We start from the raw sequence: 26,283 nt of genomic DNA, 5'->3' as shown, positions 1-26,283 counted from the left end.
GTATGACCAGTTGCCTGTTCTGACCGAGAGTCGTAAGTTCAACCGCCGTGCAATAGATGGCGGTGGTGGCATCTACATCTACAGAACATGAAGAACCAGTGGCATCTACATCTACAGAACATGAAGAACCAGTGGCATCTACATCTACAGAACATGAAGAACCAGTGGCATCTACATCTACAGAACATGAAGAACCAGTGGCATCTACATCTACAGAACGTGAAAACCCAGTGGCATCCGGAGAACGTGAAGAACCAATGGTATCTACATCTATAGGAGAGTATACAACGTTTAAAGCAATTCCCCGTATTTATTGTACATGCCGTACAGCATGTTTGGAATCGACAAGAATAAAGTTCGATTTACGAACAGGCACAGAGATACACTTAAGCGGTGTGCTTTCGCTAAGTTGTCCCCACCTGAAGAAGGACGCTTGTGTTGCGCCCGAAACGTCGTCATTTAATGTATTTAAATTTCTTACCTACGTGACTTTAGCGAAAAAACCAAAGAGTAGGCGCGCCTCTGTAACCGAACTCGTTCGTAAGTCGAAGAGCCCCTAAGGTTGCCCGCTGCAGCCAAGCGCGTAAGTCGAAGCGCCCCTTGCGGTTGCCAAGCGCGTAAGTCGAGTCGGGGTCGAATGGGAGGAGTCTTGCTGCTGCTGCTGCTGATGCAGCAAATGATCGCGGTCCCTAAGCCGGCTGAGCCAGGGTCCCGGAAGTAGACTCCGTGCCGCTCATCATCCACCACCACCATCACCACCTCCACCTCCTTCACCTCCTCCTCCTCCTCGTTGTCGTCTTCTCTTCCACCTCGTCGCCGTCAACCCCTCCTCGTCCTCGCTCGGCTCACAGGTGCGAGCGCTTCACAGCCGCGCTGTGGTGTATATATTTATATAAATGTGTTATTATAATGCTGCTGCTGCTACTACTACTAATACACGGACGCGGTGATATCGGATTACGTAACACTCGTACACGAACGCACGGGGAATTGATAATAAACACAGAGTGCATATTGCAGCATGGTGTGAGGTGACATCTCCCGTGCCAAGCCAAAGCTCCCCCGTGTAGCCTTCACAGACTGTGGGGGCAAGTGCTGTCAGCGAGCAGCACCCACGAAGGCGGGCACGGCACGCCCGGCCGCCTTTGTCTCACCTTAGTGGCGATGATTTTACGCGCCGGTTCAGATAATCGTCACCGGTGTTGGTGGTCGTGAGCGGGAATCGAACTCGGTTCGCCGGGTTTGTAGCGTAGCGCTAACCGCTGCACCACCGCTCCCCACATCTGCCGTGCGTCTACACTACATATACACAATATGCCATTCCACGATCCGGTGTAATAACAACACAACACGTATCCTGGCAATACAGTACAGGGTTACTTACACAGCACACACACACAGCACTCGTACAGCAACAAACGATATACGTGTACAACACGAAATACTACGCTGGTAGACTTCGTGAGATACACACACGGTCAAGATACACACAGGACCAAGATACACACAGGACCAAGATACACACACACGGTCAAGATACACACACAGGGTCAAGATACACACAGGGTCAAGATACACACACAGGGTCAAGATACACACACGGTCAAGATACACACAGGACCAAGATACACACAGGACCAAGATACACACACACGGTCAAGATACACACACACGCTCAAGATACATACAGGACCAAGATACACACACAGGATCAAGTTACACACACGGTCAAGATACACACAGGGTCAAGATACACACAGGGTCAAGATACACACACAGGGTCAAGATACACACACGGTCAAGATACACACACAGGGTCAAGATACACACAGGACCAAGATACACACAGGGTCAAGATACACACACAGGGTCAAGATACACACAGGACCAAGATACACACAGGGTCAAGATACACACAGGACCAAGATACACACAGGACCAAGATACACAGAGGGTCAAGATACACACAGGACCAAGATACACACAGGGTCAAGATACACACACAGGGTCAAGATACACACAGGACCAAGATACACACAGGATCAAGTTACACACACGGTCAAGATACACACACGGTCAAGATACACACAGGATCAAGATACACACACGCTCTGTACGTGGTTACAATTGTAATGGGTTCAACTGAGTCGTAGACATAAACTTGGAGGCAACACATTTATTCAGTTCCAACACACGGGGTAACTTCTCCTTAACAGAATAACAACCTTTGGTGGTGACCACCAGGCTAACTACACGAGTTACAACGTAGCTGCTACTACGGACCGGGACCAACGACTTCGGCCCGGGTCCACGTGTTGGAGACTCGTTGAATGGAGAACGTAGACGAAGGGTTTCTTCCAGGATGAACAACAACCCCGGTCCCTCTCGGGACCCGGCTTTTATTCTTTGTGGTGTGACCGGCTCCCAGAGGTCGCAACCGGGTACCCGATACCCGTACCCTACCCGATACCCGGCTACCCGTACCCGGCCGGGTACGGGTAGCCGTTTGCGACCCTGGTGCGGCCGGGTACGGGTAGGCCGTGAGTCACTGGTGAGTAACCGTTTGTTACTCATTTCGAGTTGGGTACGGGTAGAGTACGGGTACCCGTACCCGGTCGGGTACGGGGACAAGTACCCATTTGCGACCCTGGTGCGGCCGGGTACGGGTAAGGAATCAAAACCCGTTTGCTACCTCTGCCGGCTCCGCTCTTGGCCTCGTCCACCTTCCAGAATCCTCGGGAAGGATCTGGGTCCCGATCACGTGACCACCCCTATCCCCCTCTTGGGGCACCTTTGTTAACTTAACCGGTCACGTGTCTTCCCGGGTCAACCAGAGTGCCATGGCCTCATATAACCTCATCCTTCGGTCGGCACCCACACACCCTGTCCTGTAGGGTCGGCACTGCACTTAAGGCGTGGTGCCATCTAGCACTGTTATTCAGCGCACGCCGTGCGCCTCTAGGGCCGGTACTGCACCCACACCATTGTGGTATCCGGCGATGTCGCTACACTGCACGCCGTGCCCCTCTAGGGCCGGTACTGCACCCACACCATTGTGGTATCCGGCGATGTCGCTACACTGCACGCCGTGCCCCTCTGGGGCCGGTACTGCACCCACACCATTGTGGTATCCGGCGATGTCACTACACTGCACACCGTGCCCCTCTAGGGCCGGTACTGCACCCACAACATTGTGGTATCCGGCGATGTCACTACACTGCACGCCGTACCCCTCTGGGGCCGGTACTGCACCCACACCATTGTGGTATCCGGCGATGTCGCTACACTGCACGCCGTGCCCCTCTAGGGCCGGTACTGCACCCACACCATTGTGGTATCCGGCGATGTCACTACACTGCACACCGTGCCCCTCTAGGGCTGGTACTGCACCCACACCATTGTGGTATCCGGCGATGTCACTACACTGCACACCGTGCCCCTCTAGGGCTGGTACTGCACCCACACCATTGTGGTATCCGGCGATGTCGCTACACTGCACGCCGTGCCCCTCTAGGGCTGGTACTGCACCCACACCATTGTGGTATCCGGCGATGTCACTACACTGCACACCGTGCCCCTCTAGGGCTGGTACTGCACCCACACCATTGTGGTATCCGGCGATGTCACTACACTGCACACCGTGCCCCTCTAGGGCTGGTACTGCACCCACACCATTGTGGTATCCGGCGATGTCGCTACACTGCACGCCGTGCCCCTCTAGGGCTGGTACTGCACCCACACCATTGTGGTATCCGGCGATGTCACTACACTGCACACCGTGCCCCTCTAGGGCTGGTACTGCACCCACACCATTGTGGTATCCGGCGATGTCACTACACTGCACACCGTGCCCCTCTAGGGCTGGTACTGCACCCACACCATTGTGGTATCCGGCGATGTCACTACACTGCACACCGTGCCCCTCTAGGGCTGGTACTGCACCCACACCATTGTGGTATCCGGCGATGTCGCTACACTGCACGCCGTGCCCCTCTGGGGCCGGTACTGCACCCACAGCCTGTTGACATCCAGCAGTGTCGTGGGTAAGTGACGTGCAGTAGTTAGGAGGACATTGCAGAATTATCGTAGTTCATATAATTATAATTTAAAGACGGTATCTTAACTTACAACCGTTATGAATCATAACATTGCTTTGATAAGAAGGCAATGACAGGCGTATGTATTGAGTGAACCGCGGTTACTTTTCTTTTACAAGTACTCTTCATTTGTACAGGAAATACCACGGAGAACATAGTAGCCATAACCATGTTAAATTACGACACTTTATAGGAAACGATATCGCTGTAGTCGGCAAACATCGCAAACATTCGGGATTGTAAAGTGGAAATCCTCAAGAAAATATGCGTAAAACATCACTGGGTACAGTACTAACAACATAATGAGCGTGATTATCACGTTTTTAAGAGGATAAATGAGCCAGGCAAGACATTTAACCGACACGGGACTTGCAGCCAGCACGTTTAATTGTTTAACACAGTCGCGCCTGCAAACGTACATCTCGCGATACGCTTTACAAAGATTTTGATGCAACGTTTAACAAGAGAAATAACCCGTATAACAACCAAAAACAACGTAACCTTTTTAGTCGGTTGATCACTAAGCTTACTTGGCTCAACGTCATCCAGCAGTGTTTGTTTAAACCAAAGGGGCAAACTCCTGGACCACATGACCACGTGAGTTGTTATCAGCACTGCTGTGTGTGTGAACCTTGACTTAAAACACTGCTGGGCTGTTTGATGGTGTCATAGAAAAGAATCCTTAAACGAACACAGTGGGTCTCCCAAGTCACACATTCAGAGAGAGACCAAGTGAAGCTGTGGCAAAGTAAATAAGCCTGACTGTGCTGATATAAAATTCGGTCCCGATTATGCTTATGCTAAACCAATGCTGCTGATAAAATGCACTGTCTCTTTTGGGATGTGTTGCATATATTTGGATGTTTTTCTTTCAAGTGGGGGGACAGGCATGGGAAGGAGGCATCCTGTTTACCTATTTGTTTTGTTACTCATCACACACCAGTTGATGCAATAAATACATCCACATTGTATTACCACAAGGTCACCGTAGTTGCATAATCCAGACATAAGCTGCTTGCTTGCGAGTTGACCCGGAGTCCCGAGTGTGAGTATGAGGAAAGCGGTGTTGAGTCATGTTGTGTCAGCCTCAAGCACATGGCCTCGGAACCAGACTCACGGGGCCATATGTAAACCCCCGAACAAAGATGGTCACTGCAACGCGCGCTTTCAGATGCGCTTCTGCGGCCCTCTGGAACGATCTTCCTTCCGATATTAGGAAGCCATTAGTTGGAGCTATGCACTTTTTAATCTAAATAGATCTTGTTTTAGAACTGCTTTTTGTTCTGTTTAGTTTGTTGTCCTTCCCCCGCACCTCCGATTAGCATGGTTGGCTACGTACGGTGCGAAAGAAGTTGAACATACACACACGTCAAGCCCGCCACGTAGAAACTGCCCGCAAGCAATATTCATTGGGCAGCTGCTACCGCAGGCACCTTAGTGGCACTAATCGGTTCCTAGAGGGGAAAATATTAGTCAGAAAGTGGCCAAAATGTATTTGGCACGTAGATATAAATACACAATTGATGTAAATATTAAATCACCTTTCCTATTTATAGCTGTGCTGCATTTTGGACAGAGACATTGACGCATGCACCATCTCATGGGACCTGCATGGGAAGACTCCTCCTATTGCGACATTTGTCCATTTGCGACCCAGCCGTTTACTACAGCACACACTTGGGTGTTACTGTGAAATTTCATAACATAGGGTTACTATACATACTGTACAGGTTGACACTTAGGGCCCCACCCTGTGTGTGTGTAATTATTTGGTGTCGCAGGCAGTTTGGTGAGTCTGACATCAAGATTGATGGATGGATGGATGAATCCATGAACCCACTGTGAGGTATAGAGCACTTGTGATGATCAGGCAGCATTGCCACATGATGGTAGAAGAGGAATATTGTATTTGAATTATTATTGACTTCACTCCCAGTATAGCTGCACTCACAAGTCAACCTTGGTTATTTGATATTAGTTTAGCAAACATGGTGCATTTCAGTCACAATGAGGATGATACTGAATTACTATTTTTTGTGTGTATGTTGAACTTCTTTCGTACGTCGCCAAACGTGCAATTTTTTTTTATAGTTTTTGAGTGCAAACCCAAAAGGTCTAGTGGCCAGCAACAACCAGCACTGTAAAAGTTTTCCGAGTGAGGTTATTTTACTAGTTTGGGAAAAGAGACGATGGGAGGAGTCATGCATTGGTGTTTTGACTGCCATAATTTCCACGTAATGACAAGCCACTTCGTTGAGCAATCATTTGTGGCCAGGTTGCTTCTGAAAAAGCTCAGTGGGTCTTACCTGGTAAAATAAATAGAGTAAAAATGTATTTAAGTTTGTGAGTAAATGGGTTTGTGAGTGGATGAGTGAGTGTGTTGTGACCTGCAGTGTGGTGTTGGTTGACATTAGTGCGGTGCATGAGACGAAACATCCAGTGCCTGCGTAAACCGAGTGGCTCAACTGAACGTGGAGCTGTTGTGTGCGCTGCGCAGGGATGGATGGAAGCAGCTCCCCGGAGGAGCGCGTCCGAGTGCTGAGCCAGAAGGGCTCCCAGGTGGAGGTGCGGGACAGCATCCCCCCCCAGCGCTACTTCCGCTCGGGGAAGGAAATGCTGCGCATGGCCACGGTCTACCACGAAGAAGGCAACCTCGAGGAGGCCTTCATGCTCTACACCAAGTACATCACGTGAGTACAGTGCGTTCCTGCAGCCAGGTGACACGGGAGCATCCTGCCAGTCCGCTCTCATTTGTCCGTTTAGTTAATTGTTTTGAGCCAGTCCACCTTCAGTAGTTGGCCTGTATGCACTGGGTGTGCTCGAGATTACGGCTCTGAACACATCAAGTGTAACTTTTCCGATCATCCTCGCAGCGGCTTTTGGCTGACCATTGAACAAAGACGGTTACCGCATCATGCGCTTTCAGATGTGCTTCTGCGGCCGTCTGGAATGTTCTTCCTTCTGATATTAAGAAGCCAATGGAGCTATGCACCTGTGGTGACATCGCGGATGTTACTGTGTAATGCCGGCTCTAGAGAGGCACGGTGTGCGGTGTATTGACATCGCTGGCACCACTCACATGTGGGTGCAGTACCGGCCCTGGAGGGGCTCGGTGAGCGCTGACTGACAGCGCTGGATGGCACCACGCTCTGCGTGCAGTGCCGACCCCTACAGGATAGGGTGTGAGAGTGTCGGCCACTGGGAATGGGGTTACCATAAGCCGTGGCACTCTGGTGGATCCTAGAGGACACGTGACAGGTAAAGTATACAAAGGGCCCCCAAGCGGGGGCTAGGGGTGGTCACGTGTCAGGGCCGAGATCCTGCTCGAGGGTTCTCGAAGGTGGTCGTGGCTAAAGGTGGAGCCAGCCACGCCACAGAGGACAGAAGCCACCGGGTCCCCGAGAGGGACCGGCTGCTGTTGTCATCCTGAAGAATCTACGTTCTACGTCCTACAGAGTCTCCAACACGTGGACCTGGACCCGAGCTGTGGTCCGTCCGTTGTAGCTAGTTACCGTGTACTTAGTGCAGTTCGCCTGCTGGTCCACCACCATAGGTTGTTATAGTGTTAAGGGGTAGTTACCCCATGTGTTGGTATTAATAAATGTGTTGCCTCCAACGAGTACGTCTGCGACTCAGTTGAATCCACTACACACCTTTAAATCTACATTGAAAACTCGTTTCTTTACAACTGCTTTTTGTGTTTAGTGTTTTGTCCTTCCCTTGCACCTCCGATTAGCACAGTTGGCTACGTATGGTGCGAAACAAGTTCTACATACATCATCACTAACCAATGTTACTCTCGTGCCACTGCATGTGATACTGATTTCATCGTTACATCTCTCGCTGGGGTACCTCGCGCCCCTATGTGCTTTTGGAAAAAATAATTTGCTAATCGTTTCAAGTTTATTTTAATTAATCAGTTGAGTACCCAAGAGACCAAGACAGAGTCCCATTTGCAAGAGTGACCTGGGTCGCCAAAATGACACGGGCAAAACAAATAAAATCCGAACAAAACAAAACCAATTGTATCCCGTGAAGAATTTTAAATGCTGCACTCGTTATTCCCCGCAGGAGTGTACGTTCTTAAAAATTGATTGGACACGTGAAACATTGACGAAAAACATTTGAATAAAGGCTGAACATTACGCAAATAGGTAACATAGCTGCCTGCTGTGAATTCCAGAGAAATATAAAGAAATATAAAGAACATATGTGTGTTGGAGACTCGGGGGGGGGGGGGGGGGTGATGATGATTGACTGGCAAGGAACACGGACCAGGGAATAAAGGAGGAGAGCGAGAGAGAGGAGAGTTCTGAGTGCGGAGTGATGAAGCGTGGTGTGTTACCTGCTGTATGTCCGGGGATTGTTACCTGTGGGTCATCAATGAAGAGACCTTTGCTCAACACGGCGTGAGCTGAATCCTTTCATATGGATCACAGAACTAATGTAATGGCGGGTGCCGTGATGACTGTTAAGAAAAGTCAGTGGCATGGGCAGGGGGCATCGCGAGAAGGGTCGCGATAGCCCATTGTCCAGAGTGGTGAGCCTTAGGAAGGAACACACTTCCCAGAGGACGACCACTACGGAGATGGAGCGATGTGATTTGCTCATCTGCGGAAGCGAGATGGATTGTGGCATCACGGGACAGTGGGGAATGGCTATGATGTGGGGGAGGCGTTCATTCAGCAGTGGATAAAACATGGCTGGTGATGATGAAACCAGCAACCAGAGCTAAGTTGAAATTCATCAATTGCAGCAATGTCTTATGGTGACATAATTATTAGCACCTGCATGTAAACAGTTTACTTACAACATAAAATAAAAACATACTTTGAAGCTTAGTGTCATTTTAGTCGCTGATATTGCACGGTTTTAAATATTTTATGGACGCTTGTACTGCCATACCAATATATAATGAACACTGTTTGTTTCCGTCGTAATGCTTGTTGTGTCGGCAGGTTGTTTGTTGAAAAGCTACCCAAGCACCAGGACTACAAAATGGTTTCGCTGCCCTTCAAGGCGGACACAACAAAGGTGCTGACCGTGGCGCCGCGCATGTGCAATGGTGGCGGATGTGTTTCGTGCGCGATGGTCCACTTGTATCTGCACCGATATTAAACCGTTTCAGTTTTATTTTTAAACCAGTTGATTTCTTCGCACTACCACGTGATGTGCATTAACGCGACGGTAAAATAGTAACGCGAGCCATTATTCGGGATTAATTACTTAAAAATAAACAGACGATGACGTTAATGTCATCTGCCGGCAGCGTCGTTGGGGTGTTGGGAGTGAGCGAGAGCAGCGCGTGGCAGTAATGTTGCGGTAGAGCAAGTCGTGGAACGCTTTGTGTGTAGAACTTCTTTCACACCGTACGTATCCAATCGCGCTAATCGTATAGTGGAGTGCGTAAAGAGCGTGCGCACGGAGCGACTGCGTGTGGCACATCCGACATCTCTCTAGGAAGCACAGGAGCGCTATCCTACACGTCCCCTGAGCGGCTCTGATCAGGGCACTCACTTTGCCATGACAGTGACCTCCACACAGTGGACAGGAGGAGTTCTCGTGTATACAATTACATCTACGGCAATCGCTCAGCTTTTACTTTTTCTCTGTGCATCTGGCCTATATGGGACGATTATATTTATCGGATGTGCTCTGTTGTTGTTGTGACTCTTTTGGTAGGCATGGCTTGTAAGGCTACATCGCCGTCTGCGACACAAAAGCTAACTTTGTGAATGTCGTCTCTATTGCAGAAACTGAAGACGGTTTTTCCGCTCGCAGAGAATGTGAAGAAGAAGCTCCAAGCGACTTATGCTAAAGAACACAACATGTACTTGGAGAAGCAGGTGAGCTCCCGTTCGTTGTTTTGCGATAAACAACGCCGCTTTCAATGCACGCGACCCAGTGGGCCTCGCTCCTTGTAATGCGAGTGCCGTCGATACATTTCTCATGTTACATCTTAAACCTCACCTGGTTAATGTCAGGCCACAATGCGTCATGTGTTGAATAGAGACGGCTTAGCCACAGTGTGGCTGGAGGCACCGAACAGGGAATTGGTGTGGATAACTGGTGATTCATACGGTCAGAGAAGAGACTCTCAGATTTAGTTTTGAACGAAGGTGGGTAGGGGGATGCGATCTGGTTGCAGAATTTATCAGGTAGAGAGAAACACACACACACGTGCGTGATGGTGATGATGATAATAGTTTCACTGCTGCAGTGCTTACCATGTGCTGTTTGAAGTGCCGATTAGTGGATTCGCCTATCAGAGCTTTGTGCTTCACGTTTTAAGAAGGGTAAGTCTGACGGCTTATAATAATTACTGCATTGGGATGTTTGGTCAACACTGATGACAGTGTTAGTTTTAGTATGGGGAAGAACCCGGAAGAAACCCGTGCAGAACAGGGGGGAGAACATACAAACTTGACACACAGAGGCGCCCAAGACGAGTCAAAACTAAACCATTTTTCATTTATTTTACCAGGTAAGGCCCATGTTGAGCTATATGGCTCTTTTTCGGAAGCAACCAGCCCACAAATGATAGCTCAGCGAAGTGGCTTATCATGTGGACATTTAGAGCAGCCATATACTCTAAACGTAAGTTTCTAAATGGAGGGAAAAACTGGAGGACCCAGATAAAAATCCACGCATCCACGGGAAGAACATGCAAACTCCAAATATGCAGGTGTCAGGATCGAACCCACGACATCCTGCATACCAGGCGAGGTCGTTAACATCTCATAGCCACCGTGGAGTCGAGCCCGGCCCCTTGTCAGCGTCGTCGCGTGCTCATCGTGTGCTCGTCGTGTGCGCAGGGCGAGCTGGCGGCGGAGCGAGCGCGCGAGCAGGAGCGAGTGCGCGAGGTGGAGGAGGAGCGGCGTCGCCTCGCGCAGATGCAGCGGCAGCAGCAGGAGCAGCAGGCCTTCCACGCCTTCGAGGAGACGCTGCGGCGGCGCGAGCGCGAGAAGGAACGCCTCGCCGTGCTGCACCAGTTCGGCTCCTCCGAGGACCACGACGATGCCGTCCCCGGTGCCGCCGCCGCCGCTGCCGCCGCCGGACCGGGGGTGCTCATTCAGGGCCTGAAGCCCCCCCCCACGGACGGGCGGCCCCCACCCACCACCCCCAGCGGGCCCCCCGCCGTGGACAGGTCCTGCAAGCCGGCGTCGCTCGTGTCACCAGCACGTGAGTGCCACGCGGGGGCTTTATGCGGATGGGGTCGGAATGCTTCTGCCGGGGATGCCCTGTGGCCATGGTGCAAGCTGACCTAGCTCTGGCACTCGCTGTCTTTGACTTTCGGAACAGAAATGTTAGTTTTCATGATTTGCGCTTTGTTCATTTAACACGTAGGTCTGTCGCGGCCAATATTATTAACAATAGATTTTTTGGGCCAGATTGCACACTCTTTTCTACCCGACACAGCCATTTAATAAATTGGCATGTTTGTTCCCGTGACAACTTTATTCATTGACCATGTCGGGTGGAGGAGGGTTTACGACACACGTTTTTACGCAGTCTGATCAAAGATATCTATTTTGAATATATGTATATTGAAGTTCTTTCGTACGTAGCCATCTGTGCTAATCGGAGGTGCGGGAATCACATTTGGTTCTTTGACAGTATTTATTTCCGTGCAAACTTTTACCAAATTATGTTATTTAATGTGGAAAAAAAAGCATCCCCTTTCACCCCCACTTATATTTCAATCATCCTCTTCACCGTGAGGTCATCAGACAGAGGGGATAGAGTGACACAGCACTCGTAATGAGCAGCACACAGCACTACGCCGAGGACAGTTTCCCCTTTGCCGATCTCAGGCTGTTGGGCCTTCCCTTGTAGCCTCAGCGTGATGTGAATGCCAACGCCCATGCTGCGGTGAAGCCAGTTTGTAATTCCTTCCATAACATGCTCTTGACGTTGTGTGTGGTGTGATTGGTGTGTGTGTGTGTGCTGGGTGTTTTTTTTCTTTCTACTTATGCCGGATTCCAAGGTGACAATGAAAGAAAAGTGGTTGTTCCTTCAAATCTCTGCGAAAAGTTTCTGGCACAAGTATCGGAGAACACCGCTCGTGCTGTGGAAACCTGCGGCATCCTGTGCGGGAGAATGGTGAGGAAATGTCAGAGCCGCCGAGGTATCCGCGGCCGACGCTGATCATGCCGTGTCGTGCGAGCCGGTTATCATCGCTGTGTGTACTGTTGAAAGATGCTAATCAATCACCTTATCACTGGTAACTTTTCTGTCTGAATTCAGTGCTGAACACATCTATTGTTAAACAACTGGGGAAATGGTAGGGGTTTTTATCGTTATGTTTGTTTATTCGGAAAAGACTCACTGGAGTCTCATGAGTTTTTTTTTTAGGGTCCTGCCAACTTTTTGCAGCAGGGGGCGATGATTACAATGTACTGTAGATTCCAATTGAGTGAATATGCAGTAAGTTTTCATATTTGACAATTTTTCCACACAATGTCCTGCTCTTGCGAATGGCATCACATGATCTTTAATGTCCACTATAAAGCAGACAGCTTGTATTACGGTGGTTATTACACCCGCAGTGATAATCGGGGCGGCCGCTCGATTCGAACCGTGAACCTGGCAATTTTGGTTTGTGGCCAGAATGTGAATATGAAGGGGGCACTGCATTGCTTGGTCATTGCATTCCAGTGCGGAGGCGGTGCTGAGCGGAGGCAGTGCTGTGCGGTGGTGGTGCTGAGCGGAGGGAATGCTCTGTGGTTGGTGCATCGCGCTGTGCATACTCCCTGCAGGTGCAAGGCGTGTTCACGGTGACGCACGTGATCCTGCCGAAGCAGAAAGGCTCCTCGGACTCTTGCCTGACAGAGAACGAGGAGGAGCTCTTTGAGATCCAGGATCGATACGATCTGCTCACGCTTGGCTGGATCCACGTGAGTCGTCTGTAGTTTATTTGTCTCTTCTTCTTCATTACCTTGGCAAGGCTGCCTCCAATGCCGTTATCCCTCCGGGTGGAGCCTACGCCAACGGTCATCATCGCCATCATCATGTGCTCCAGTTCCCTCCCATGCATGTAAACACTCAATAATTGGCTGGTGACATCTTAATATGTAGAGGACTGCAGAACTCGGGCAATTGTTGGTTGCACCGGCTCAACGTGTGCCCTGCTGACTTCCAGCTCGTTCGTGGTCTTCCTCTGAGTCGTTCTCTTTCTTCGAGAGCAAGCGGATACTGTGCGGCACCACGTTACGAGTTTAAATTCTTCTGCCCACTGCTGGATGAAAGCTTCCCCACGCTGTTGCTCTCTATTGCAGTCCTGCGATGCCGTGTTGTATGGAATTTGGTGAACCCGTGGGCTTGGACGCCTCGGTTAACCACTTGCGCTGTTTTTATCCGCGTTTTTTTCGCGAGTAAGTGGGGCCATGCGCCAATTAATCCTATTATATTATCTGCATGGTTATCCGTGGGGGTTATTATCAGGTAATTGCAATTATCAATACTGTTATCCGTGATTTTTTTAGGGCAAGAGGAGTCGCGCTGCAAATGCATCCTGTTATATGGGGTTATCCGCGATGTTTTACCCCGCGGATGGGAGCAGTAAAATTGCTGATACGTATGTTGAACTTCTTCCGTACCGTACGTAGCCAACTGCGCTAATAATATCGTGGATGTTTTATAGGGCTTGTGTATTTCACGTCCGTTTGTGCACAAGACTAGCGGTCGGATCTCGTTGATGGTGGCGATCGCTGCTTTTCTCAGACTCATCCGACACAGACGGCGTTCCTCTCCAGCGTGGACCTGCACACGCACTGCTCCTATCAGCTCATGCTGCCCGAAGCCATTGCCATCGTCTGTTCTCCCAAGCACGACGAGTGCGTCCCGCACCCACACTCGCAACACTGGCACAATGTCGCTGCTTCGACGAGTTACGGCTGAAGAACAGATGAAATGACACAGTTGTATAGCTGATGGATGAGCACACTACTAACCATGACATGTTCACTTGGAGATGGTGGTTCGATTCACATACCCTTGGGTAACTTTCTGTGGAAAGTCACCAAGTCATATTCACTGGCGGAGCCACGGGGGGGGGGGGGGGGGGTGACACGTGCCACCCCAATGATCCGATCGAAATCCCTAATTTCGATCGGATCATTGGGGTTTATTAGGAATAAATCAGCATTTTGCGACCCCCACTGCCACTGTGTAGCATATACTGTGTAGAATATTATTACGTGCCAGGGACTCTATGAGATGATAGGACAATAGTCTGAATCCATAATTGGCAAAAAATAACGGCAAAGCAGTTATAAGTGACTCACAGAATTGTGTGCAGTTGCATATACAGTACACGACTTCCCTGAAGGCATTCACCTTCAGCGAGCGCGATGCCGATCACACAACGCGGTTCGAATTCGACCCTCGATCGATGGCTGTGCCATCACCGCACACGCGTCGAATAAAAAGCAAGAAGCAAGGGACAAGTCCTTACTTACTAACAACTCCTCTATTGTGTTTCATTGCTGGAGAGGGTTGCCCCCCCCCCCATCCTGTGAAAATCCTGGCTCCGCCATTGGTCATATTTAAGTGTATATCCTGCTCCGATGTGATTAAATTTGTGTGTTCAGGCCTGGCGTAGAACCGTACATAAATGTTTACGATTATAAGTTGATGGAATACTGGCCCATGATGCACTTGACTGGCAGTTTTATCACTGGGATATGTCAAGTGTGTTGGCAGGATTCCCAGGAGTACATTAATAACTTGACAATATCATTGTAATATGCCGGTATACGTATGTGGCCTGCCTTGAAGAATAGTTTTGTCGTTAAACATGTAATGTGTGCTTTGTTACTGTGGTACAAACACGAATTGCACCACACGAATAGATTAAGGCCTGTAGTGCCACATGTACATCCTGCCACTCACGCAGGGCCTTGCATCTGTTCTTGCTCGCGCTGTGTCGTGTAACGGGGCACCAACTCGTGGTGGTGTGAATTGCAGCCCTAACGTGAGACTCTGCGTGGGTTTTGGCAGAACGGGGTTCTTCAAGTTGACGGAGTGTGGCATGGAGGAGATCTCGATGTGTGTCCAAAAGGGCTTCCACCCGCACTCCAAGGAGCCTCCGTTGTTCCAGGTGCTGCTGCCACTCCCCGCGCTTCGCCGCCGTAATGCAGGCGGCAGAGCATTGTGCTTGCGTGTGTCGCGATTAGCTACGAACACGGCAACCCGAGTTCGATTCTAATTCACGGCCAACACTGGTGATTTTGCCCAGATTTACCTCTTATGGATAGTGTGTTTAATTACAGATTGTGAATGACCAGATGCTCAGTTTGCTTTGTCACGAAATTTACCATTCAGGGGTCACCAGCTCATTCCAGAATTTATTTATGTGGTGACTGCAGAGGTCACATGAAGCCACTGCATGCAAGATCTTTTCAGACCTTGACCAATACATAGCCAGATAAAGGCCTTTCCATGACTGTTGTTTAACCATACTTCACCATGCTGGTCACTGCGTGTTGAAGGGTGAGGGGAGCTAGTAACAATTTAAATATTATTCACCACAGATGTTGTCCAGGAATTTAACGTGGGTATACAGATTCAGAGCAGTGCACAAACCACTGTGTTGCAGCTTCAGATTGGTGCAGGCACAATGCATCACATATCGTGTGCTTGTGTCGTGTGTGGGCGAGGAGTGGAGTTGATGGTGTGTGCGCGTTATCCGCAGGTGTGCGACCATGTGCAGTTCAAGGCGGAGCTGTGGGCCACCATCATCGACCTACGGTGACGGCCCCAGCAGGGGACCGATGGCCCGTTTTGATACCACGCCACTCGAGTGACTTAACGCTTGGGCAGCCTAATATGGAACTCCGTTGTATCCGAGGCGGACGTTGTGCATATAATGTACGTTACCGATGTAATACGTATGAAAACGTTAACGGTTTATTACACAAACTGCGCAGCTATCTTATTCCTGCAGTTATGTGCAGTGTATATGCAAAGCGCTTAAACTAATACCTACAGAACTTTTGTTTTTTAATATATGAAACCTTGTCCATATGCTGCTGCTTTTTTGGCATTACACCTGACATTTTGGTAGGAAAGAGTAACTTATTGAGAGCTATGAATGTCGTAAAAATTTAAAACATTGGTAATACTAGTTAGCTTGTAAATTAATCTTATCTCTCAAAGTGACATCTAAATATTACAGTCGGATGAATGTTTTTTGTTAATGGACGCTTGTTAACATTACCAACTTAATCCTTCCATTTCCACTTGGTATGTCATTGGGTGTGCGATCACCTGTTGCGAGGAAGCCTCAACCTTCCTAGAGCCAAACTTAAGGCGCTCGTTTGTGAGCGAGGGCCAGTTAAAGCGTCGCCTTCCTGCACCTTTAACAATGTGTCCCTTCGTGATCCACCGTCACGCTGACCCTGTGTCCGCACTCACTCTCCGTCGGAAGAAGTCCTCCTGGCCTCAAGACTGTTGCGCTCTCTCTCATGCCTTGTATTTTACTTCACCGCTGCATCAGATGGTGCTGTATTCATCACAACCTGCTTGACCCGTCATGAATATATTTCACACAGGCCTCTCTCGTGTCCACGACGTTATTGGTTCACCATTCACCACCCCCCCCCCCCCCCCCCCCGAAGATTTGAAAATGGCTGGCATTGAAATAACTTTAGACAAGACTTGAGAATTTATTCTGCAGTATGTTCATATTATTCTTGGTATGATGTTGGTAAGAATATACAAACAGCTGTCAACAACAAAAGCACCCCCAGCATGCTTTGCATGTTAAGATGACAATCATTCCTGCACATTCCACACAGCTTTGTGATGGCTACCAGCTCAATATATCATGAGTGGCATTTCACATTTAGACAGCAGAAGCACAAGGCAGGTGTGTACCAGTTTCATCATAATTAAGACTCATCAGTTCCAGTTTAGCCATCATGGCCTACTGCTGCCCCTTGTGGATGAAGGCGTGTGGAGCAGTCTTCTTGGCACTGCCTGAGGCCAAAAACCCAAATGACACAACTTCCACCAGTTGGAAAGGCAACTCATCAGCCAGTCAGAAATGCATGCAAGTCAGAACCTCATCCCTTTTGGCATAAATGACAGAAGTAAACAATGGTGGTTATACTTACACTGATGAGTCCTAATAAGAAGTTTGGTGTAGTTACGGTTTTCTGCTTAGACTCGTTTTAAGTTTTTCTGGATATTGTGAATAAATGCTAACTGACCTAATAAGTCACTCTACTTTTGGAATGTAAAATTTGTATCAGGTCAAAACAGTTCTACACGTAGATAATGTACATACCAATAAATACGATTTTAAATTCAACCACAGCAATGACCAACTCCACCCAGTGGCCAAGAGAAACAGACCGCATGGGCTCGGAGTATTACATTAGCGATTTTTCACAGGAACGAGACAAACGCAATAAATTGTTCACAAGAAAGCCAGTGATTTCAAATGCGCGTTGAGGTGCTGCGCATCTTCTATTCATAGCCCTGAGCCACTAGTGGAAATTCCACCTTCATATGGCTGGGCAAGTCCATAGGAAAACCACTTGTTAACTTCACCACCACAGTGGGCATTACTTAAACCACCAATGCAATCGGCATTATCTGTTGTATAACACAGGAGGAACGATCCACGTGGCTTGTCATTTTCAATAGACCTGCATTGTACAGTTAAAACGTGTTCAAGTTTTTTCCAGTCGTTTGCACATTATCGTCCTGTGTTAGTCATTCTGTCCAGTTGAGGTTTCTATGTTTGCAAGTGCCTGCAAGAAAGATCAGCCTTAATAAAGATGTTGAAGAACATGAAGATAATGTATCAACTGCTGTATAATTACAAGTTTTATATATAAATAAACTCAGGTACTGGTTGCGCATTAGAGTAATTTAAATGATGAATCAGTATTCCTTGTAATACTTTATATTGCAGTGTGTGTAAAAATGAGTAACAAAGCCACTGCTTCACCACCACTTTACATTGTCCCTCATCATGACCACTATCTCAAAGCCCTTTGTCAGTGCACTGCTGGATGAAGGCCTTCCCATGCCGTGTCACTCACAGGCAGCATGTAATCATACTTCACCGTGCTGGTTGGCGAAATGGGGCCCTGAACTGGTTCTAGTATCACTCGCCACAGATGTTAGCTGTGGCTGCGAATCAAACTCCAGGTTCATGCTGATCACTGCGCCACCGTCAATGCCAGTCGGCGTACCAATGGAACGGGTTTCTGTTTTTAACACGTAGGCCTTCACGACCAATATGCTTCAGAATTTATTTTTGGACGAGATCGCGTCGGTAAAGTGTGTGTAATACACCCTCCACCCGACACAGACAATAACATCATTGTGAACAAACGTGCCAATGTATTTCTCCTTTAGCACACCGGTGTGTTATAGAGCAGTATCAAATCATCACAATTCTGGCAAATGCCTGATGATGATGATGCTGCTTTTGATGACCAACGAAATGTCTGCACCCAATTGCTATATGTGTGGATCACTCTTCAACAACAGTCCGGTGGTGCTGCTGAAGCAGTAATAAACTTGCACATTTGCTCCCGTTACAATTTTATGAATTGGCTGTGTCGGGTGGAGGAGGGTGTACGACAAATTCTACTCGTGCAATCTCACCCAAAAACCAATTGTGAATCGGGGCTCTAATTGTGACACCGAACGACCCTGGGCTTTCACGAGTGGAGTGTGGACTCACGATTGCGCGGGACAGGATGTTGTTCTGCAGGGAGATTTCGGCTTGGTTGTGAATCTCTTTAGCCGTGGGCAGAGTTGGCTCCAGTCTGTGCCCAGCCTCTGCCAGGCCATCTACCTCCGGCTGCGACGGAATGCACAACAGGAAGAGGGATTGTGGAACAAGAGACACAGGATATGGATCACTTCACTGACAACTGAAGGTGATGGCCGCATATGTAGTTGTGAATCCAGGTGGGGAATGGGGGGGGGTGATCTCCTCTCACTTGAGACCAAGAAAATTGGTATTAGATGAAAATATACAGAAGAAAATACGATGCATTTTTTCTATTATAAATGTAGGGCCCTATTTAATAAACTTGAAGTTTTGGGATCGCCCAGCCTTAGGAAGTTTCTAGATCCACCTTTACTGCTAAAATACAGTATGTCCGGTACAATTTATAAACTGGAAATGAAACATTAAATACCATTACACTAACATCACAGCAACACGTGCGATGTTTTCTGTGATGGGACACAATCGCACAGACATCAACACCTCGTGCATTTCATACAACTCCACTAGACCCCCGTGATGCAGGCAGACAGTCACATGGATCGGACTTCCCATCCGATTATTATCAATAAAAACTCGTCTATAAAAAATGTACTCTGCTCAAAATACAGCGCACCGGGTCATATTTGAAGATACTTGCTCCTGTAAAGTATATTTAATAGGAAATTTGATATTTGCACATTTATATAAAAAAAAAGTATGTACAGTCTGGCAGCTTTGGAGAGAAGCGTTTTGTTTTGGTTATCACGAATACTCCACACGCGCGCACAGGTAATTTCACCGGGCATAGTTTGCATGTAACGCAGGACATGTACGGCACTTCTGACGTCACACGGGTCTCGCCAAACTCTCGGCCAAACGCCGCGACCCAATAGCGCACCTCCTCGGGCAGGCGGGCCTCCCGTCCGAGCATGAGGTAGAAGGGCGAGTACCGCGTGGCGCTGTGCTTGCTCGTGTGGTACTCAAACAGCCTCTGCTCCAGCTGCAGTTCCCAGTCGCGGTGCCGCCCGGTCGCTTTGCTCACGCAGTCCCTGAGTGCCTGGCTCGTGGCCTTGTGTGCCCCGCTGGCCCAGAGGTGCGATATCGCCAACCCGCTGCACATCGGGAAATGCCGGAACATCTCCTCATTTATCTGTAGGTTGCAGCGAAGGTACAACGATGTAATATGGTGCGTGCGGCTCTCAACAGACTGCCTTCAGGTGAATAAGTGACCCGTGTCTTTACCTGTGCCACGTACTCTTCACTCACGTTGCAGAAGAGTTTTTTTGGGAAGCCAAACCTGCACAAAGAGAGCTATCGTTATGAAAAGTACTGGAATAACCTAGTAATGCATGTCAACAACGCTGGTCATATACATTAAATGGCCCCTGCCACGGTTGTGGAATTTCTTAGGACTGTCAATGGACAGCCCAAGTCATTTTATAACGAGGCATGTTCACACTCTGCACGTACCTGTGGAAGGCCGTGGCAAGTGCCGCAACCACATGGGCTGCCGATTGGCCAGTCATGGGCGTGAGCTCGGCCCACTTGGTGAAGTAGTCGACAATGAGCAGCACAAAGCAGTGAGCGCGGCTGGTGGCAGGGAAGGGGCCCAGCAGGTCCATGCCCAGCACCTCCCAGGGGTACGAGGCCTTGAGCAGCTTCACGTGCGAAATGGACGATCTCTTGTAGCTCTTCTGCTTGCAGATTTCACAGGCATTGATCTGTGAATTGTAAACATCGCATCACGTAATGTACAGCTCTTCATCAACCTACTGCCGGATGAAATCGCCACCATACGTTACGATTTTTTGATGGAACAATCCGCCTAGACTCCTGTACATGGCTCCAGCTCCACATCGGGGTGTACTGCCCAAGACGGCTTACTTTTCTTAAGTCAATGTGATGTCTCTGAAAGGAGTGTGTTCTCTAATCCATGCGTTCCTTTTTCTGTCTCGCAGTGTAATCCCGGGTATGCATCTCTCCATGCTTCTTTGCAGCTTCTGTTCCATATTCTTTGTCAGAGTCGAGGTTCTCAATCCCCACGTGGCATCACCAGGGGCAATGGTTTCTCATTCTCAGCAGCTGAAACAACGCAACGATTTGACAGACAATACACTTGTCCAACACTGACGAGCACCAGAACATCAGTTGAATGGGTGAGTGTTGAGTGCTGGTGAATTGAGTATTGGCGAGTGTTGATAGCTGGTGATAATCGTCACAAGTTATCGATCGCCGGTGTGCGTCGTTGATCGATGGAAGTCGGTAAAATGTGGTGTTGGGTGAGAGTTATGAATTAATGGAGTGTGCGGACATTATGGAGGTTCTCCGCTGCTCCTGAGACGGTTATCTGGCTTGATCACCTGAATGTGAAATGGCAGTTGTTGTTCAGCACCTACATTAGCCGAACAAAAGAGAAGAGACGGAGGTTCTCACGTAGTCTCGAATGTCGTTGACCATTCCTTTCCAGTAGTAGTGCTCCTCCAGGAGCTTCCGAGTTCTCGTCTGGCCACAGTGATCGGCCCCGTGCACTCGCTGCAGGGTGCTTCGTTTGTCCTCCTCATTCATGACAACCAAACGCTTCCGGCCACTCTTCTGTCCAGTGTAATAAAGCTTCTTTTCTGCCAGGGAAAAAGAAATGTGTATGGGTAAAGTATCTCTCTAACCTCTCATTGTATTGCAGGGTAGATTATTTTTTATCGGATTAAATATGTTTAGCATTGAGGGGTTCAAGGAATCGCCATGGCTTAAGTTGCTGATGCCACCACATCTTGCCATTGGCTTCCTTCTGCCAGGTGCGTTGCACAGTTGACACCCAGAAGCGATTGGGGAGAAATGGGTTTCAGAACCCAGTCCAGGGACTTGGTTCTGCAGAGAAAAGGTTACGATGATGTGAGTGCCTGCAGCAATAGTCCAGAAAAACTAACATGTCAACAGTCTTGATTGCCAGGCTGGAGCACTCATTGGCCAGAGGTCCACACTAGACAAAGACTCAAGTTGGTTTGTGCACTTCCTAAACTTTGACACTGGACTGGCAAAGAGTGCGAAAAACCTTGGGAGTTGTCATTTATCTAGAACTGGCATTCTCTTGACACATATCTCAACTCTGCTGGAGCCCGCACCTCCAGCTGTGTAACATATCCTACAGTCGACACGTCCTTACCCCCCAGCTCGCTGCTGATGAGACCCTTGACCGTGCCACTCATCCCATCCCGACTCAACAACTGCTACTCTCTCCTCTACGGCCACTTGAAAATTTCCAGGCGATGCAAAATATTGACGCTAGAAATCTCACCGTAACCTGTAAACATGACCACATCACCCCACTACTCCCATCTCCCCACCGACTCCTAATCCAATCCTGAACCAACTTCCAAGATAGCACCATCTTCAAGATCCTCCATGGACCGTGCTCCTGCCTGTCTCTCCTCCTCTCATCTCACTAAACTCTCCTCTGCACAACTCGGCTCCAGCAACCACAGGCGTTCTTTGCCCAGAGCCCGGGAGACACGACTACGCCGGTGCGACCCAGGGCCCCACACAGTCGCGGCATCGCCAACACGACGAATGTTGTCTGCCAAGACCGGTAAACAACTGCATACCTGTCAACCCCTTATCAGTGCCTACCTTATTACAGACCAATTAAAATCTTATTGTTCACCCCGTGCCCTTATCGTTCATCCTACAAAGTCCCATCACAAGGGAGAAACACAAAGCCAACAAAAATTGCCCGTATTGAAAAGGCTTTACGCCGTATGGACCCAAAAAAACTCAATTTCCCTGTACAAGAATACGAGGTAAATAAACCGTATGGGTTGAAAGCTATGCAATTGGCAGCGGTCATTGAAACTCGGCCCCGTGCACTGCCTCACCCTCATAGCAGAAGGATTTGATGGCGCTGCGGATGGCAGACTTTTGTCCACTGCTCAGCCCTTTGCGGTACTCGCCCTTGCGCAGGTAGCGCACGATGTCCTGGAATCCCCAGTCCAACTTGGCGAGGCTTGCGGCGGCGGCCTCTGCACCCGTGTCCATTCTCGCCTTCGGACAGAGCAAGACGTTTCGAAGAATCCACGCGAACACCACAGGGTACGGATTATTTCTCGATTTGAAGTTTTCGTGACTGCAAGGATTCATACTCTTTGGTTTTTTCGGTAAAGTCACGTAGGAAATTACTGATACAGTAATTTTGCTGTGACTGTTCCACCTGTAGTCGGAAACTTGTGTTGCCTCCGAAACGTCGTGATTTAATTTAGTAAAAAATGTTATCTACGTGACTTTACCGAAAAAACCAAAGGGTACGAATTATGTTTAAATCGTGTGTGTCAGCACCCACGACTGTCATCTGAACAATGTTTACACATCGTACAGGGCACTGACTTTTTCATTTTTCTATGAGTTCTACTTTCATATTGTCAAATGTCTGACAATTACAGACAAAAGCTCCTGAAATTGCATTAACGATAGGCATAAAGGTCACATCGGAATAACTATGAACACCTATTAAAATATGTAAAAAAAAAAATTTGATCAACTATGCAAACCACTTGTACGTGCACAAGTTCACGTCCCTGTCGGGGATTAATAAACACCGTCAGTCATTCCGTGCCAAGAGAGAAGATACCGACTCACTCACACACCCACCCACACCGACTCACTCACACCCACTCACTCACCCACCCACCCACACCGACTCACTCACACCCACTCACTCACCCACACTCACTCACTCACCCACACTCACTCACCCACACCCACTCACTCACCCACACTCACTCACTCACCCACACCGACTCACTCACTCACCCACACCCACTCACTCACCCACACCCACACCCACTCACTCACCCACACTCACTCACTCACCCACACTCACTCACTCACCCACACTCACTCAGTCACCCACACTCACTCACCCACACTCACTCACTCACCCACACTCACTCACTCACCCACCCACACCGACTCACTCACCCACCTACACCGACTCACTCACCCACCCATTCACTCACCCACCCACCCACTCACTCACCCACCCACTCACTCACTCACCCACTCACTCACTCACTCACCCACACCGACTCACCCACTCACTCACTCACCCACACCGACTCACCCACCCACTCACTCACCCACCCACTCAATCACCCACCCACTCACTCACCCACACCGACTCACTCACCCACACCGACTCACCCCCACTCACCCACCCACACCGACTCACCCACACACCCACCCACCCACTCAGTCACCTGGGCGGGCCACAGCGAGGAGGGGGTAGCCGGGGTGGAGTGAGGGGAACGATACCGAGGACAAACGAGAGAGGAGACAGTTGGGGGAGAGGGTGAGGTGAGTCAACAAAGTGAAGAGCGAGATAGAGAGGGTGGTGAGGAGGGTGGTGAGGAGGGTGGTGAGGAGGGTGGTGGTGAGGAGGGTGGTGGTGAGGAGGGTGGTGAGGAGGGTGGTGAGGAGGGTGGTGAGGAGGGTGGTGAGGAGGGTGGTGAGGGGGGTGGTGGGGGTGGTGAGGGTGGTGAGGAGGGTGGTGAGGGGGTGGTGAGGAGCGAGGGTGGTGAGGGTGGTGGTGAGGAGCGAGGGTGGTGAGGGGGGTGGTGAGGAGCGAGGGTGGTGAGGGTGGTGAGGGGGGTGGTGAGGAGCGAGGGTGGTGACGGGGTGGTGAGGAGCGAGGGTGGTGAGGAGGGTGGTGAGGGGGGTGGTGAGGGTGGTGGTGAGGGTGGTGGTGAGGAGGGTGGTGGTGAGGAGGGGGGTGGTGAGGGGGTGGTGAAGAGAGTGGTGAGGGGGGTGGTGAGGAGGGTGGTGGTGAGGAGGGTGGTGAGGAGAGAGGGTGGTGAGGAGGGGGTGGTGAGGGTGGTGGTGAGGAGCGAGGGTGGTGAGGGGGGTGGTGAGGAGCGAGGGTGGTGAGGGTGGTGAGGGGGGTGGTGAGGAGCGAGGGTGGTGACGGGGTGGTGAGGAGCGAGGGTGGTGAGGAGGGTGGTGAGGGGGGTGGTGAGGGTGGTGGTGAGGGTGGTGGTGAGGAGGGTGGTGGTGAGGAGGGGGGTGGTGAGGGGGTGGTGAAGAGAGTGGTGAGGGGGGTGGTGAGGAGGGTGGTGGTGAGGAGGGTGGTGAGGAGAGAGGGTGGTGAGGAGAGGGTGGTGAGGGTGGTGGTGAGGGTGGTGGTGAGGAGGGGGGTGGTGAAGAGAGTGGTGAGGGTGGTGGTGAGGAGGGTAGTGAGAAGAGTGGTGAGGAGAGAGGGTGGTGATGAGGGGGGTGAGGAGGGGGGTGGTGAGGAGGGTGGTGAGGAGAGTGGTGAGGAGGGGGGTGAGGGGGGGTGGTGAGGAGGGGGGTGAGGAGGGAGGTGAGGGGGGTAGTGAGGAGCGGAAAGCGATCCCTGAGAGGCTCCCTCCTGCACTCACCTCCCCCAACTGCAGGGACCGCGATCATTTGACACGAAATATCGATTCCACCTCGATTACAGTCGCGATTCGATTCCCCGCTGTCCCTTGCCGGTGCACGCGCAACGTGCGCAGCGATTCCCTTGCGAGAAAAAAATCGATTCCTCTCCTTGGAATCGACTTAACGATCCTGACTCTCGATTCTCACGAAACCGATTGTTAAGAATCTCGTGGAGTTAAAACTTTCGTGACCGCAAGAATTAATGTTCTATGGTTCTTCTGGTAAAGTCACGTAGAGAGAAAAAATAATAATAAATAAAGTGATTAAAAATATCACGACGTTTCGATCGCAACACAAGCGGTTGTCTTCAGGAACAGGGGGAGCTTAGCCTCTGGGGGAAAGCTGTCTATCAAGGTTTAGGGGCCGTCCATAAATGACGTCACGCGATTTTGGACGATTTTTGACCCCCCCCCCCGCTCAAATATGACGTCACAAAGCTCTGCCCCCCCCCCCCCCCCAAATAAAACATGCTTCAAATCGCTTTAAACTATTGTCATTGTAGTGCGTATTTAATGTGGCGCTGCACTCTGATGTTGTAGGAGAAAACATTTTTTTTAAAGTCTATTTAATTAAGTAAAACGCAAATTCCTTTGTCAAGGCGCCCTTCCTCCCCTAACCCAGCTTAAATATACGCTGCCAAGCTTGGTGGTGTTCATTCAGACGCTGTCTTTCCGACAGACCTGTTCTTCTCACCTGAGGACGGCTGCTTGCGTTGTGGCCGAAACGTCATGAGAATTGTATTTTATTGTTTAATTTTTATTATTGTTTTATTTCCCTTTTACGTGACTTTACCATTAATCCACCCCCACCCCCACTTTGCGCAAGAGCGAAGAGGTGTGGTCACCACATCTATGCCTCATAATCAACGTTTTTGGGTTAGATCGCGTTATTTAACACTTTCCTGCGGAGGAAGCTGGTAGGAACGTTGGGTTGCTCGGTAAATGGCCAGGGTCAACAGCGGCGTGGTGTATTCCGCAAATATGCCCGCTGTGAGGGCGGGCACAA

The 26,283-nt window shown here is 49.7% G+C and overlaps 1 protein-coding gene across 1 annotated transcript; it reads left to right on the top strand.

The window, feature by feature from the left end:
- Window positions 1–708: 708 nt before the first annotated feature.
- On the top strand, window positions 709–16,731 carry LOC133350676 (STAM-binding protein-like). The gene is made up of 10 exons (XM_061565296.1): window positions 709–851; window positions 6,595–6,787; window positions 9,056–9,131; window positions 9,851–9,943; window positions 10,913–11,279; window positions 12,085–12,200; window positions 12,857–12,994; window positions 13,821–13,933; window positions 15,099–15,198; window positions 15,793–16,731. The coding sequence occupies exons 2-10, from the start codon at window positions 6,597–6,599 to the stop codon at window positions 15,850–15,852; spliced, it is 1,254 nt and encodes a 417-aa protein (XP_061421280.1). The 5' UTR covers window positions 709–851; window positions 6,595–6,596; the 3' UTR covers window positions 15,853–16,731.
- The last annotated feature ends 9,552 nt before the right edge of the window (window positions 16,732–26,283 follow it).

Source organism: Lethenteron reissneri, chromosome 34 (genome assembly GCF_015708825.2).
Source record: "Lethenteron reissneri isolate LAM-NWPU_2019-01 chromosome 34, ASM1570882v1, whole genome shotgun sequence".
NCBI classification, from domain to species: Eukaryota; Metazoa; Chordata; class Hyperoartia; order Petromyzontiformes; family Petromyzontidae; genus Lethenteron; species Lethenteron reissneri.
The sequence above is the reverse complement of the archived record's forward strand: the minus strand, read 5'-3'. Positions and strand labels throughout refer to the sequence as shown.

Bases quoted from the DNA above. Each gene is read 5' to 3' on its own strand.
- LOC133350676 (XM_061565296.1), top strand. From the start codon at position 6,597: ATGGATGGAAGCAGCTCCCCGGAGGAGCGCGTCCGAGTGCTGAGCCAG. The intron at 9,132-9,850 runs GTGCTGACCGTG...TCTCTATTGCAG, and splicing joins TCAAGGCGGACACAACAAAG to AAACTGAAGACGGTTTTTCC. The intron at 15,199-15,792 runs GTGCTGCTGCCA...CGTTATCCGCAG, and splicing joins AGGAGCCTCCGTTGTTCCAG to GTGTGCGACCATGTGCAGTT.